This window comes from Puma concolor, chromosome C1 (genome assembly GCF_028749965.1).
Source record: "Puma concolor isolate L17-30 chromosome C1, mPumCon1.1.hap2, whole genome shotgun sequence".
In the NCBI taxonomy this organism is placed as follows: Eukaryota; Metazoa; Chordata; class Mammalia; order Carnivora; family Felidae; genus Puma; species Puma concolor.
Window position 1 is genome coordinate 183,689,610 of NC_141674.1, and position 15,239 is coordinate 183,704,848.

Sequence of the window (15,239 nt, forward strand, 5' to 3'; positions counted from 1 at the left end):
AATCACAATATTTTGGTGATGGCATTCAAGAAGCTTTTGTTCTGTTTAATTTCCTTAACCTCTGATTCAATTTGATATAATTACATGTGTAAAGACAGCAATGCTAAGAAGGAGGCAACTAAACAACTTTCAAATTTTCCTAGAATCCTCATCCTACATATAAAAAAAAAATAATAACTATTTTAAAAATCAATAATTGGGGGTGCCCGGGTGGCTCAGTCAGTTAAGCATCTGACTTTGGCTCAGGTCATGATCTCATGATCTGTGGGTTTGAGCTCCGCATCGGGCTCTGTGCTGACAGCTCCGAGCCTGGAGCCTGCTTCAGATTCTGTGTGTCCCTCTCTGTCTCTCAAAAATAATAAACATAAAATTAAAAACCAATAATTGGTTAAAAAGGAGAACAAAGAGCCTTTACCCATTGAATACTTAACAGTGGTAAGATACAGTTACAGACTAGTCTTAGAAGTTATGTCCTGTTTAACATGACAGTTTCTCCAGGCATGGCCCAAGGTGAAAGCCTTTTCAGAACCGAGAATGCAAGAGATAGCTTAGGTCCAGGTTGCAAAAGACCTTAAAAAAGGTTAAGAAATGTTGACTTATTTGGTCAATGAAAGGTAAGCAATGAATTAGGGGTTAAGATTCATGTGCCAGTAGTTTGTAGGCTACCTGGGAGATTAAAAGAGCCTGCCCCGAGTAGTTGCAGTGGGAATAAAGGGAAAGGCGTACACACAGAAGAGGCTTCTGAGAGAAGATAAAAAAATAGTTGGTTGTCCTAAGTCTCAAAGAATATAAAAGGATTGAAATCATACAAATTCTAAATCAGTAACAGAAGGACACTCTGGAAATTTACAGATACATGGAAATTAAACAACATAGTCCTAAAGAACCAGCCAATCAAAAAGGAAATCACAAGGGAAATATGAAAATAATTTGAGATGAATGAAAATGAAAACTTTACCAAAAATCACAGAATGAAAAAAAAGCAATGACCAGAGGGAAATTTATAGTGGTCAACACCTACATTAAAAAATAAAAAAGATCTTGGAGGGGTGCCTGGGTGGCTCAGCAGTTGAGTGTCTGACTTCTGCTCGGGTCATGATCTCATGGTTCATGGGTTCAAGCCCTGCATTGGGCTCTGGGCTGATGGTGTGGAGCCAGCTTGGGATTCATTCTCTCTCTCTCTCTCTCTCTCTCTCTCTTCTGCCCCTCCTGCACTCACGTTTTCTCTCTTTCTCAAAAAAAAAAAAAAATAAATAACTTTGGGGGGTGCCCGGGTGGCTCAGTCAATTGAGCATCCGACTTCAGCTCAGGTCATGATCTCACAGTTTGTGAGTTCGAGCCCCGTATCAGGCTCTGTGCTGACGGCTCCGAGCCTGGAGCCTGTTTCGAATTCTGTGTCTCCTTCTCTCTCTGCTCCTCCCCCACTCATGTTCTGTCTCTCTCTTTCAAAAATAAATAAAAACATTAAAAAAAATTAAAAAAAAAAAAAGAAAAATGGGTTTCCAGAAGGTAAGGGTGATAAACCATAGCAACTACTGCATAACAGCAAAGGATGAGTATGCAAAGAAAGGTCTGGGTTTCAGGTAGAGGTCATAATTAATCATTTACTAATTGTTTCTTCATTGTGGTGAGGTGATGTTCTGCCTTTTAGCCACGATAAACACTTTCTGGCTCACTATTTATTTTATTTTTATTTTTATTTTTTTTTAATTTTTTTTTCAACATTTATTTATTTTTGGGACAGAGAGAGACAGAGCATGAACGGGGGAGGGGCAGAGAGAGAGGGAGACACAGAATCGGAAACAGGCTCCAGGCTCTGAGCCATCAGCCCAGAGCCCGACGCGGGGCTCGAACTCCCGGACCGCGAGATCGTGACCTGGCTGAAGTCGGACGCTTAACCGACTGCGCCACCCAGGCGCCCCTCTGGCTCACTATTTAAAGTATGGACAGAGTGTTGTCTGAGAGTCAATCAGGAAGCATCAAGAGATACAGCTCATCAGTCTACAACTCTCAGCAAAAGTTTTCAATAAAGGTCTGTACTCTGCTCTGTACTTTGACACCCAATTTACCAAAATTTACAGTAATAATATATTCCTGAGGTATAACTCTGAAGTTATAGATCAAGAAAATGTACTTGTATTCTGTCTTAAGAGGTCATTTTATTCTCTGTAATGATAGGGTTTCATTCTACATCTCTCCTCTGTTTAACGTTAACTAAATACTAATATTAAATAAAAGTCTAGATTCTTTCAAATAATGCCAAAGATTTGATCATATTAGAGAAGAAAAAAAGATAAAGGAAAGGTTCAGTCTTCAACTATCAGGATATATTTCTAAATAACTTTTGGAAATCATGAAGCCATGCTAGAGTTTCATGGCCTCTGTTATCTGCAATTTGACCTGATTTTAATGTCCTATTTATAATAACCTAATAACCCACGAGAGAAACAGTTTTCCTGTATTGTTTCACAGCATATCGTCTGGCACCTAGATCAATAATTTTCATATCTGGCTATTCCATTTTGAAGGGTCAAACCCAAAAGATGTTGAATTAATCATTTGAGAGGTCTAACCTCTCAATGTCATTGTAAACTAATTTAAAGAATATATTTTCTCCACCTAATCATGCTTTAAACTCTTCTGCATCCCCAATCCAAAAGCAAAATCAAAGAGTTACAGTGCCTTATACATATTAATAGATGTCATAAATATCTAGCAAATGGATTAGTTGATGATCATTCCTCCCATTACATTCAACCCCACTCTCAGAGCATTAAGTAGAAATCAGACATTGGGGGAAGAAAGCGCTATAATCATTTTAGTTTCTGCATCATCTGTGCTGTGGAGGACATCTTCTGGATGGACATTACAGACCAAGGCACTTAAAGACATTATATTTAATTCTTGAACAGGAATAATTAAAAAATTTTTTAATGGGATTTTCTAAATGCATTTAAAATATAGTTCCCCACCAATCACATTTTTAAACTTGTTTTCTTCCATGAAACTTCAAAACTTTACATTTTAAGTAGAGTCTCTTTGGCAGATTCCATGTGTTTCATGACAATGGTCTGAAATATTGATAGCTCTAATGCATCCTGGCGATTATGAAATTCTTCTATATCAACTAAACGTAATTTTCTGCAAGAGATAAAAATGAACAATAATTAAGGCAGGAGGTTTTTTTTGCATTTAATATTTTTGTCAACTGATCTCCTCCAAAATAGGATATTCGTAGGCTCATTAAGGTTTGTGTTTAATAAAATATTTAAAAACCTGAGATTTTAAAAAGTAATTTTAATTTTAAAATAATTAATGTAATTAAATTCAATAGGAACACACGATCATGAAATGTCACTGTGAAATAGAAGAGAGTTGACGTGTTTTTATTTTTGGTTTCAAACTGGAACAATTAAAAAACAGGAAAAGAGGTGAAGCTCAAAGCTTACAAAACTCCTAAAACAAAAATTGCACCCACTCTGAAAAGAAAGCAACCTTAGATTTGAGGGTGTCATGGTGTGGCAGAGTTCTCACACGTAAGACCTACTGTATCAAAATATTTTGATCCTGTCCGGTTTTGATTTTTTTTTTTTTTTTTTAAGAAAACACAGTGCTTACTCTAGTCAACAATTCTCCATACAACTCCTTTTCTGACTACAGTGCTATGGATCTTTGTTATACATGATTTATACCTTTAAGATTTTCTGTTGGGAAAACTGGACAGACACATGCAAAAGAATGAAACTGAATCCGTATCTTACACCCTACACAGGAATTAACTCAAAATGGATTAAAGACTTAAATGTAAGACCATAAAATTCCTAGAAGAAAACATAGGTGGTAAGCTCCTTGACATCAGTGTTGGCAATGATTTTTTTTGGATCTGATGCCAAAAGCAAAGGCAACAAAAGCAAAAAATAAACATGTGGGACTACATTAAATAAAAAAGCTTCTGCACAGCAAAAGTAAGGCATTAACAAAATGAAAAGGCAATCTACTGAATGGGAGAAAATATTTGCAAATTAAATAATGATAGGGGTTAATGTAAAGAATTTATAAAGAACACATACAACCCAATAGAAAAAAAATCTGATTAACAAATGGGCAGATATTTGAATAGACATTTTTCCAAAGAAGATATACAAATGGCCAAAACGTACATGAAAAGATGATCACTAATCATCAGGGAAATACAAATCAAAATCACAATGATATATCATCTCAAACCTGTTAGAATAACTATTACAAAAAAGATAAGAAGTAACAACTGTTGGTGAGAATGTAAAGAGAGAATTCTTGCGTACTCCTGTTGGAAATCTAAATTTGTGCAGCCACTAAGGAAAACAATATGGAGGTTCCTCAAAAAACAAAAAATAGAACTACCATGTTATTATCCAGCAATTACATTTCTCGGTATTTATCTCAAGAAAACAAAAACACTAATTCAAAAAGATTTATACACCCGCATGTTCATTGCATTATTTATAATAGCCAAAACATGGAAACAACCTAAATGTCCATTGCAAGATAAAATGTGGTACATTTTGTGGTACATAATGTATACAATGGAACATTATTCAACCATAAGAGAATGAAATCTTGCCACTTGAGACATCATGGGTGGACCCTGAAGGCAGTATGCTAAGTGAAATAAGTCAGACATAGAAAGACAAATACCTTTATGATCTCATGTATATGAAATCTAAAACAACAACAAAAACAAGGCTCTCAGATATGGTTGGTGGTTGCCTGAGGCAGAGGCTGGAGGGCAGGCAAAATGAGCATGGGGGGTCAAAAGGTACAAATTCCCAGTTATAAAGTAAGTCACAGGGAAGTAACGTATGGCATGGGGACTAGGGATAATAATACTGCACTGCATATTTGAAAGTAGCTATGAGAGTGGATCTTGAAAGTTATCAACAAGAAAAAATTTTTTATGTATGAGGGTAGATGTTAACAAAACTGTTGTGGTGATCATTTTGCAATATATATACAATACATACAAACATCACATCATTAGGGTGTATACCTGAAACTAACGTTACATGTCAATTCATTTTGGAATTCATTTTGCCACTCAGCCACCAGACCAATTTTCCCTGCAGCTCCTTAGTGTTTGACTTGAGGCAGAATTCTAGGCATAGGCTATCCATCTTTGAGGTTTTGAAATTGAAAGGCCTTTTCACATGTTTTAGAGTTCAGCAACTTTCCATGAAATCCCTGACAACATTTCCCATTTGGTCTATAGTCTGAATTGTTATGAAGATGAGAACAACACGACCAGATACTCTTATTCTCTCAGGCTGATCCCAACAATAACCTAGCAGTAGAACAATAGTTTCAACCACTGGTTTAAGACTATAGGAGTAAGGGAAAAGATTGCTACTTTGCATTAGTTTGAACTTGGTTAGCTAGAGAAGAATGTTAGGTTTCTAGGTCTCAAAGTTTTATGATGATGAGTCCTCTAACTGCCAAAATCTCTTCTTCATCTCAATTATCTATTAATAGAACCAAATAATAGGCCAAATCACTCAGGTCCTGAACCCTAGGACCTTTGCTAAAGGAAGATGCCATGTGATGTTCATCACAGGTTGAAACACACCTTGACCCTTGGATCAATCACTGATTTCAAGCAGGAGGGATTTCAACAGTTCAGGCCCAACACTGCACACTTAGCACCAAGTCCGTCTCTGATTTTGTTCTCCTGTTCTCAAACTTAGTATCACTTCTTAAAGGGAACAAGTCACCCTCCAAATTTCACCCCAAGTGCCTGCATTTCTTGTTTGTTCCCTGAATTTTTCCTTTTCTTTGAAACACGTTTTGTTCTTGCCAGTCCCCCTCCCTCGTTACGTTCAAAACAGCACACTATAGGCCATGTTCTGCACTTGATTTTTTTCCCTTACTACATCCTGGACACTTTACACATTAGCGCATTGAGATTGTGCTCATTTGGATTTTACCGCTCTGTAGTATTCCATTGTGTGAATGAATGTACTATAACTTTTTGATATGGTCCATAATTGATGGACACTTGGTTGTTTCCAGTCTTTTATCAACAAATGCCACAACAAAGAACATCATACCTACATCGTTTCCTACATTTTCAGGTGTATCTGTAGGGTCTCAGAAGTCAGATTGCTGGACTCAAATGTCAAAAAAAATTAATTTTGATAGCTGAATTCCCCCTCAAAAGAGTATCCATTTCTCCAAGCCTTGCCAACTAAATGCGATGGCAATATGTTGGAATTTTGCCAATCTGATAGGAACTAGAAGGATTTCTCAGTGCAGTGTTTATTTCAATCTCTTTCCATTTCTCTTGTGAGTTAGATTAAGCATCTTTTTAATGCATTCAGGAGTGATGGAACTTCTATCTTCTGAATGCTTTGGGTAAGTGAATCCAAATTTCAATCTAGAAACATTTTCTTGGGCTCACCTTAGTCAAATCATGAATTTGAAAAAATTCATTTTATATTTTAACATAAGCTTCACTTAGACTTCCTTTTATATTCAACTACTGTCATTCATATTCTATGATAATGTCTACATATATATACATACACACACACACACTTTACACATGTGTCTTCATATATACATACTGTTTTTCAAGCAAAAATACCTGTGTGCTGCATAGGTTATAATTGCATTACAAATGATATCTCTGACATTAAGTGGGTTCTATAAATCTAACTACTCAAAGACATGAACTTGCACATTCCCATCTACAGAGCATCCCCTTCAGGTTTCCACACATGCATTTTTACAGTCATTCGGATGATTTTTGCATTACCATTCCCTAACCCACTGCCACACATAGAGATGTCCTATATTTTCAAGACCTGCTGAGATTCAGGCCAAATGACTGTCACCTAGAGGAAAGATGCCCTGTATATTCAACACTGGCTCCTACTCCGAGAGGCAGTACTCTTGACTGCCCACAACTCAACATTCACTTAGAAAAGGTGACTCATGTCTACAAGGGCAACTTTGGAGTTTGCTACCCATAGAAGGCAAAGCTTCTTTCTCATTTGTCTCTATCCTGGATTCTCTGAGGTTTGCTTCAGTTGCTGCTACTAATACCTCTGCCGCCATGAACATGGACACCAATTTGGGGCACATCCATTCTTTATTGTGGTTTCATCTCCACTTTGGAACTTTTTCTTCCCTTTCCTCCTCTCAGTTTGTCTCTTGCAAACTTCTGACATCGTCCAACAAAAGTGTAGCCCTTTATGGAAAATACGAGGCACTGAAGCCTGGCCTCCTAGCCTCCAGCACTACGTGTGGGTGGATATAAAAGAAAATGGCTCTGGTAGTATGTTGAAAATGAAATGTATTCCTGCATGCCAGCGTCCCTTGTGAAAGTGACACACTACATAGTACGACCTCATTACTGCATGCAAAATTAAACCATGAGTCTTTTCAGGAAGAAGTATTTGAGCCCCAGTATCCAAAAGAAAAGAAATGAGAAAAACACAGGCAAGGAGATAACCTCTCCCCCTTCCAAAAGCCAAATTCAAGTGGTCAAGAAATCTACATTATAACAATGGAAAGCCAAAAGGATGCCCTTTCTAACAATCTGCAGTCTGACCAGCAAAAGCCATTTTTGTGCTATGTACATGTGTACATTGTATGGATACACATATGTATTTGGTGATAGGAGATATCCCAATGGGTGGTTATCATGTGTCTTTGGCTGGGTTGGTGGAAAGAAGGGCAGAGATAAGGAAAAGAAAGGCTGGTGGAAGTCAAGCAAAGTAAAAAATACTGGACTTAAATATACCTGATCACATTTACAGGTTTATATAAAGTTACATCTGCATAAAAAACTAGAATTTAAAAAAATTTTTTTAATGTTTATTCATTTTTGAGAGAGAGAGAGAACATGGGCAGGAGAGGAGCAGAGAGAGAGGGGGACACAGAATCCAAAGCAGGCTCAAGGCTCTGAGCTATCAGCACAGACCCCGATGTACGGTCGAACCCATGAACAATGAGATCATGACCTGAGCCGAAGTTGGACGCTTAACTGACTGAGCCAACCAGGCACCCCTAGAATTTGTTTTTTAAAAAAGGCAGAAAGGGACAGAGTGAGGGAGGTGAGGGGCCTCGGACACCACACGTCATTTTACCTGTGGAAAAACAGAGACCTAGGGAGGGAGGACAAGGGGTGAACTAGAGAGCTTAAAATCAGATGGTGGCCAAGCTCCAGCAATCTTGGATGGCTTCGCTTCCTGGAACGGACCTCAGGGATAGCCCTAGTAGGGCTAGAAGGGGCATACTAAAGATCCTAACTTTGGGAAGAGTTCAGAGAAGTTGGTCAGTGAGGTGGCCCTAGCGTAGGTCCAGGGCTTTCCCAGGGGAAGACAACAGCTGCCTTCTGCAGCAGCCACAGCTCTTAATGCACTTCTAAAGACAGCAGCTTTCCTTTGGCTGGTTTTGGGAGGCAGAAACATGTGCTCATTTACTATGCCCTCCTGCCTGCAGAGCAATACATGGAACAAAACCCAGGAGACCCTGGAGAGCAGGTCACTTGTAACTGGGGCTGCAGTTGTGGGGGTTGAAATGGTTGGGGTGGGGTGGTGAGAATAGGCCCAGGCCACCTTGGAAACAAGGTGCCATCTCCTCTACCATAAGGCAGGGCCCATCCAGGTTCTGAGGTCCCTGAAGGGAAGCCTTCTTTAAGAAAAGTAAGTATAGGGGCGCCTGGGTGGCGCAGTCGGTTGAGCGTCCGACTTCAGCCAGGTCACGATCTCGCGGTCCTTGAGTTCGAGCCCCGCGTCGGGCTCTGGGCTGATGGCTCAGAGCCTGGAGCCTGTTTCCGATTCTGTGTCTCCCTCTCTCTCTGCCCCTCCCCCGTTCATGCTCTGTCTCTCTCTGTCCCAAAAATAAATAAACATTGAAAAAAAAAATTAAAAAAAAAAAAAAAAAAGAAAGAAAAGTAAGTATAGGGGCGCCTGGGTGGCTCAGTCGGTTAAGCATCTGACTTCGGCTCCGGTCATGATCTCACGGTTTGTGGGTTCGAGCCCCACATTGGGCTCTGTGCTGACAGCTCAGAGCCTGGAGTCCGCTTTGGATTCTGTGTCTCCCTCTCTCTCTGCTCCTCCCCCACTCATGCTCTGTCTCTCTCTCAAAAACAAACATTTAAAAAAAAAAGAAAAAAGTATAAATCTGTATTACTTTTGTATATTTTATGAAAGCCTCTGTCCACAGGTGCATGTTGCTGGGATGCCCCGCAGTGTCTTGGAAGAGGCCATACAAGGGGGCGGAATATGGAGCAGGAGTTTCTAAACTGTGCGACCACCTGTCCTCAGCCCTAGGACCCAGGGTCCACAATGCCCACCAGCATCCACCTCCAGCCGTGCCAAGCACTTGCTATGTGTAGCTGGGCTGTCCCCACCGTGACAGTGTCTGTGAGGTGATTCATAATCTGTATCAACTTGAAGACCCAGGAACTTCAACTCCTGCCATTCAGGTGGGTAATATTTACTAGGTTTCTACCCCGTTTAGGTGATTGTAGCAGCTAATGTTCTGTGGGATTTAAAACACAGCATGACGATTCAGCCCTTTAACTGTGATTACCCCTTAAACTGTGTGTGGTAATGGGGTATGGGATATGGGGGTAGAATTGGGTTAGAGATAAAAGGCAATGTTCGTGTTTTACCCTACTTCTACATTGCTGATTTAAAACCATGTTTGAATACTGATGTTAAATTTGTAGTTTATTGATTTGTAGTTAAAATAGTAAAAGAAATAATTAAGGTGTGACAAAATAGCTTTCATCACTCTTTTGAAAAGAAGCTCCATAAAGCCAGAAGTACTCACTTAAAAGTATTGTGCCACAAAGCTAGTACAGCCAACATTGTAGGGTTTATTGCGTTCAAGTGATCCTTAATGTAATTGCTTGCAGCTAAAAAAGATTTCCTCCAAGGTTTTGGAAGAATTTCCATCCTGAAAAGAAAGAAAAAATAATCATTTATCTTTCAAAATCAAAAGAAAGTATTGTTATAGTGTCCTTTTTTGAATAATAATGGCTTCATTTTAATAAAAAGTATGACATATCCCTTGCTGTAACAAAACACACAATTATGTATTGAAATACATAAAGGTCATACTTTCTACGGTTCGGTATAACTTTAGAATAATTAACACATATGAAATTAGACTTGAATCTTTTTTTTTTTTTTTTTTGAAGTTTTAAGTAATCTTCACGCCCAACATGGGACTCAAACTCATGACCTGAGATCAAGAGTCACATGCTCTTCTGACTGAGCCAGCCAGGTGCCCCATAGACTCGAATCTATAATATATAAGATAACTAATTTTTCCTTTAAATATTTGATCAAGTCCACAAATAGCTCATAATGATCAAATAGAAACAGAAGCAGAGTTTTTTCATGTCTTAAAAGAATTTCAAGACACTAAATATTTAAGTTTTTCTGCTTTTTTTTTTAAACATTTTAAGAACATAGTCCAGCCCACCTGTGGTAATCCCCTTGAACTTAACCTCTGATAATGTGTAAAGGACACTTCCCAAATCACCAGCACTAATGTCCTTATTTGAAGACATTTACTGCTTAACTCCTATGACTTGAATAGTCATCCTTAATATATTAAGGATTCGCCATTTTCATCTTTCAGAGTATATTTAAACATTTACATTTGATGCCTACAATTTTTTAATTCTCACTGATTTTAAACACTTAATCTTGTTTTATTATATAGTAAGCTTAATTCAGTTTTTCAGTTGTAGTCATATTACCTTTACAATTACAAAAGATGATTTTTGTCTTTCCCCAGGAGAAAAGCTGTTTTCCACAGAAGATATGTTGGAAGTGGCTACATATGTTTTTGTGGCTGTTATAGGAAAACAACCTGAGGCACTTTTAAATAATATGAAAGAAGAAAAACTGAATTGTTTACTAAACCATAAAAACATAAGTTCTATTCTTTAAACTATTTAAGAGATTTATTCCTAAATGTTAATTATTTTAGGAAAATATATAGCTAGTGGGTTTTTCTATTATATGTTCTATATTTTAATCTATGTAACAAATTGCCATATACTCTATATGTGCATATTTTTTGCAATGTTTGCACTGTGTTTTTACGCATTCCAATTGCCATCAAGCTTTTATACCACTATTATATGTGAAGCCTGTGCTAGTAGCCTTGGAAATACAAAGATCTGTATCAAGTTCTTTCACCAGGGTATTTATGTTTTAACCACATAGATATCATCTGTCCGTCTACCCATCTATCCCTGGATTTGTAAATGTAACATATTAGGGCTTAAATACATAAGTATAATAAGAATAATCAGTTGTATATGAGGTACGTAAGTTATAAGCGTGTACAGGAGAAAATATAACGAGTGTGTGAATCTTATATACACCTACACAGGAATGGTCACGTAATCAATATTCTTTGAGAAACTTGATCACTTACTCAGCACGATGGGGTGGAAGTTCATCTGGTTTTTTATCATCCTCTTTTTCTCTAGGATCTTTTAAAACAAAATCAACTAAAAAGAAAATTGAAAAGTTCTGGTAAGTAACCTTATATTAATTACAGTATATTTCCAAGCAATTGCAAAACTAATTGCACTAAAATCAATTATTTAAATTATATTATTTAAAATAATGAGTAATTTGTGCATTTATGAATATAAAAATATTTATGAGAAAAATCTGTAATGTGTGTGCCTTTGAGAGTATGTGTTCTCTTAACAATGTGTCCTTATTATTTCATTTGAAAATAATGATTGCTTTTAAAATTACATTTTCCTTTATAGCTATTCCACCAAAAGTAGTTCTCACTGAAGGTCAACAATACAATCATAGTAGTTTCCTTTCACTGAGGAAACATACATATTGCTTTGTTCTCTTTTAAGTTGCATAAAACAATCTAGTTATCAAATCAGTAAAGGGAGCTACACTTCAGCTTCTATCTTCTGTGGTCATATTAATTCACAGTTAGCTCTAGTTTTCCTGCCTGTCATTTAAGATGCTCTAAAATGTAAATATATTATCACCCCTCTGCTTAAAATCCTTTGGTGACTCTCCTTGAAGTTTGAATGCTTTTTTTTTTTTTTTTAATTTTTTTTTTCAACGTTTATTTATTTTTGGGACAGAGAGAGACAGAGCATGAACGGGGAGGGGCAGAGAGAGAGGGAGACACAGAATCGGAAACAGGCTCCAGGCTCCGAGCCATCAGCCCAGAGCCCGACGCGGGGCTCGAACTCACGGACCGCGAGATCGTGACCTGGCTGAAGTCGGACGCTTAACCGACTGCGCCACCCAGGCGCCCCTAAGTTTGAATGCTTTAAAGAGACCTAGAAGGCCCTTCAGATTCTGTCCCCTTCCCAAATGCACCCTATGCTTTGGCCATCATGACCACTTGCAAGCCCAGAAGGAGCTTTCACATGTGTCTTCCAATGTTCACACCATTTCCTCTACTAAGCACACTCCCTAGCATTCAGTTTGTGTGTCAAGACGATTTAGGCACGTCCAGAGTTCTTCCTACCAAATCAGGCATGAGCTCTTCTCCCTTACAGCATGTCCTCTGTTTCCCTCCTCATTGTGCCTGCTATTTTGTAATTAGTGGTTTGCCCATCTCCCTCATTACAACGATGAGCTCCTTGGGGGCGAAGATTTGGCTTTTTATCTTTACATTACCAGGACACTCAATAAGAGTCTCAAATCCAGTAAATGCCCTCCTACCCAAAAGGAATCTGGGCAACTCCAAAACATGATTTCTCCAGTTTTAAAGATGACATCAATTATATCAGGTTTATAATCCCGATTAATTGGAGAACTTTTTCAAAAAATATATTTTTGAGAAAGAGTGCATGAGCAGGGGAGGGGTAGAGAGAGAGGGGGCAGAGGATCCAAGGCAGACTCCCACTGACAGCAGCAAGCCCAATGGGGGGCTGGAACTCACAGACCCTGAGACTGTGACCTGAGCCAAAGTCGGATGCTCAACCAAGAACTTTTAAGTATAGATTCGAAGGCCCTGCCTCCAGAGATTTTAATTCAGATGGGTTCAGAAATCAGGATGTTAAAAATTATTCTGATGATTAGTCAGCCTTAGAATCTATCAGTCTATGCCAGGACTCAGCAAAATTTTTATGTAAAGGGCTTGATTATAAATATAATACTTATATATTATTTATAATATTGATTATAAATTAAAAAATACAGAGACAAGGTGTCTATCAACTATTCATCTCTGCTCTTTAAAAAAATTTTTTTAACATTTATTTATTTTTGAGAGACAGAGCAAGACAGAGCATGAGTGGGGGAGGGGCAGAGAGAGAAGACGACACAAAATCTGAAGCAGGCTCGAGGCTCTGAGCTGTCAGCACAGACCCCGATGTGGAGCTCAAACTCACTGACCTCAAGATCATGACCTGAATCAAAGTCAGACGCTTAACCAACTGAGCCACCTAGGTGCCTCTTATCTCTGCTCTTATAGCTCAAAAGCAGCCACAAACCATATGCAAATGAATGTGTATAGCTATATCCCAATAAAACTTTATTTACAAAAACAGGCAGTGAGCCAGACTTGGACCTGTGAGCTGTAGTTTGCCAACCCCTGGTCCATAGCAACAATTTTTACTTAATCACCTCCTGTCCTTTGCTGAGAAGATATAACCCTACAAAAAAAAAAAAAGATGGATTTTTACATTTTTTGCAGTACTTTATTAATGAAATTTGCCTAAGATTTCAAGCAATGAAATAGCAATGCAAGAAGCAGTATAATATAATAGTTTCAAGGATAGGTATTAACTTTCAGTTAATAAGACACATTTGAGTTAGAAAACAAAAATACTGATTTACCTATGGATTTTTTTACACTAAGAAGATAATCTTCTCTCATTTCATCAGATAATGCAAGTATGCTGTTAGTGAGGACTTTTAGATGTTGGGGGACTAAATTCAATACGTGCTCTAGCCAAGAATCTTCCATTGGGGCTACGTGGTCTGTATCAATTCCATGGTGAATATAATAGTAATATCTCTGCATATAGAAGATGGAGAAAAAAGATGGGTTTAGTCCTATCATTGTGTTCATCAAAAATAAAACTAGTGAGAAAAATCAAAGTTTTAGGAAAACAAAGTATTTACAAATCATAACAAAGTATTTTGTGCAATTCTTGGAGGCACTATTGGAGATCCCCTAAATTTAAAAAATACATTATGTTTCATGAAAATTAAAGCTCTTACCTCAGTTGATAACTATAAAATATCAAGTTATATTACCAAATATATAACATACTAAGCAGAACCCATGCTGAAGTAGAATTTAGTGCTTTATAAATATGTAAAGGTGTGGTAAATTAATTTTTCTTCTTTTATTATTGATAATCAAGTCCATCTTACAAGCTGCAAGTGAACCAGTATCCCTATACATTAAGCTCAGAAATCTATGACAGGATTTAGGAAACTTCCAATTGGCTTATTAATAGTCCATATTATAATTTTACAGCTGCTATTAAAGGTGTACATAAAATATTCATTTTAGGACATAATAGGATTTCTTTAGCAATGGACATCCAACTTTGATATATTTTCGCTAATTTTTACATGTCACTTATGAGAAAAAATTTTAAACATCAAAATATTTTTTCAAAAACACTCTCAAATTAGTAATGTGAAAGTCTTTGACATTTATGTTTAAAACAATTCTTCTGTATTTGAAATACTAGAAGAATTGTATTTCTAAAGTAAGTTAATATGCTTTGTGAAGTGTCCATTATGTAACTAAGATAGTTTCCCATAGAAGAATAAAGACACATAAAAGCTATACAAGACTGAGGCTCATTTTAACAAAGGGAGCAAATAAACCGGAGATTCTTTAATTGTGGTCTTAGGTGGCAAGGGAGACAATGATCTTAATCTAATAGAACAGATTAACACATATGAAATTAGACTTGAATCTTTTTTTTTTTTTGAAGTTTTAAGTAATCTTCACGCCCAACATGGGGCTCAAACTACATCCACAGAGTTCCACAAGAGAGGAGCACAGAATAATCTCAAAAGTATAAAAGTATCTTCAAGTGCTTCCTTTACATTCAATGATAGCGACAAAAGAGACAGCCCATTACCAAGATGTCTTTCTCTATTGCAGAAGTGGTCAGTTTTGGAAATGTCCTTTCATCAGGGCTAGCTGAGTCTAAGACAGCATCTTGTTGCCTAAGAAAATGATAAACACACTATTCAACTAAACATGAAAGGCAGTCA

The 15,239-nt window shown here is 37.5% G+C and overlaps 1 protein-coding gene across 4 annotated transcripts in view; it reads right to left on the reverse strand.

Annotated features, from left to right (window-relative positions):
• The window catches only part of DNAH7 (dynein axonemal heavy chain 7), a 271,037-nt gene that overhangs the window by 223,185 nt on the left and 32,613 nt on the right, over positions 1 to 15,239 (reverse strand). For all 4 annotated transcript variants that reach the window (XM_086719178.1, XM_086719180.1, XM_025929537.2 and 1 more), the window contains 5 exons: positions 15,104 to 15,191; positions 13,836 to 14,016; positions 11,443 to 11,518; positions 9,820 to 9,945; positions 3,022 to 3,141 (listed from right to left, as the gene is read on the reverse strand). In XM_086719178.1, coding sequence (XP_086575304.1) covers positions 3,022 to 3,141; positions 9,820 to 9,945; positions 11,443 to 11,518; positions 13,836 to 14,016; positions 15,104 to 15,191 — 591 coding nt within the window. The remainder of the gene's footprint in view (positions 1 to 3,021; positions 3,142 to 9,819; positions 9,946 to 11,442; positions 11,519 to 13,835; positions 14,017 to 15,103; positions 15,192 to 15,239) is intronic.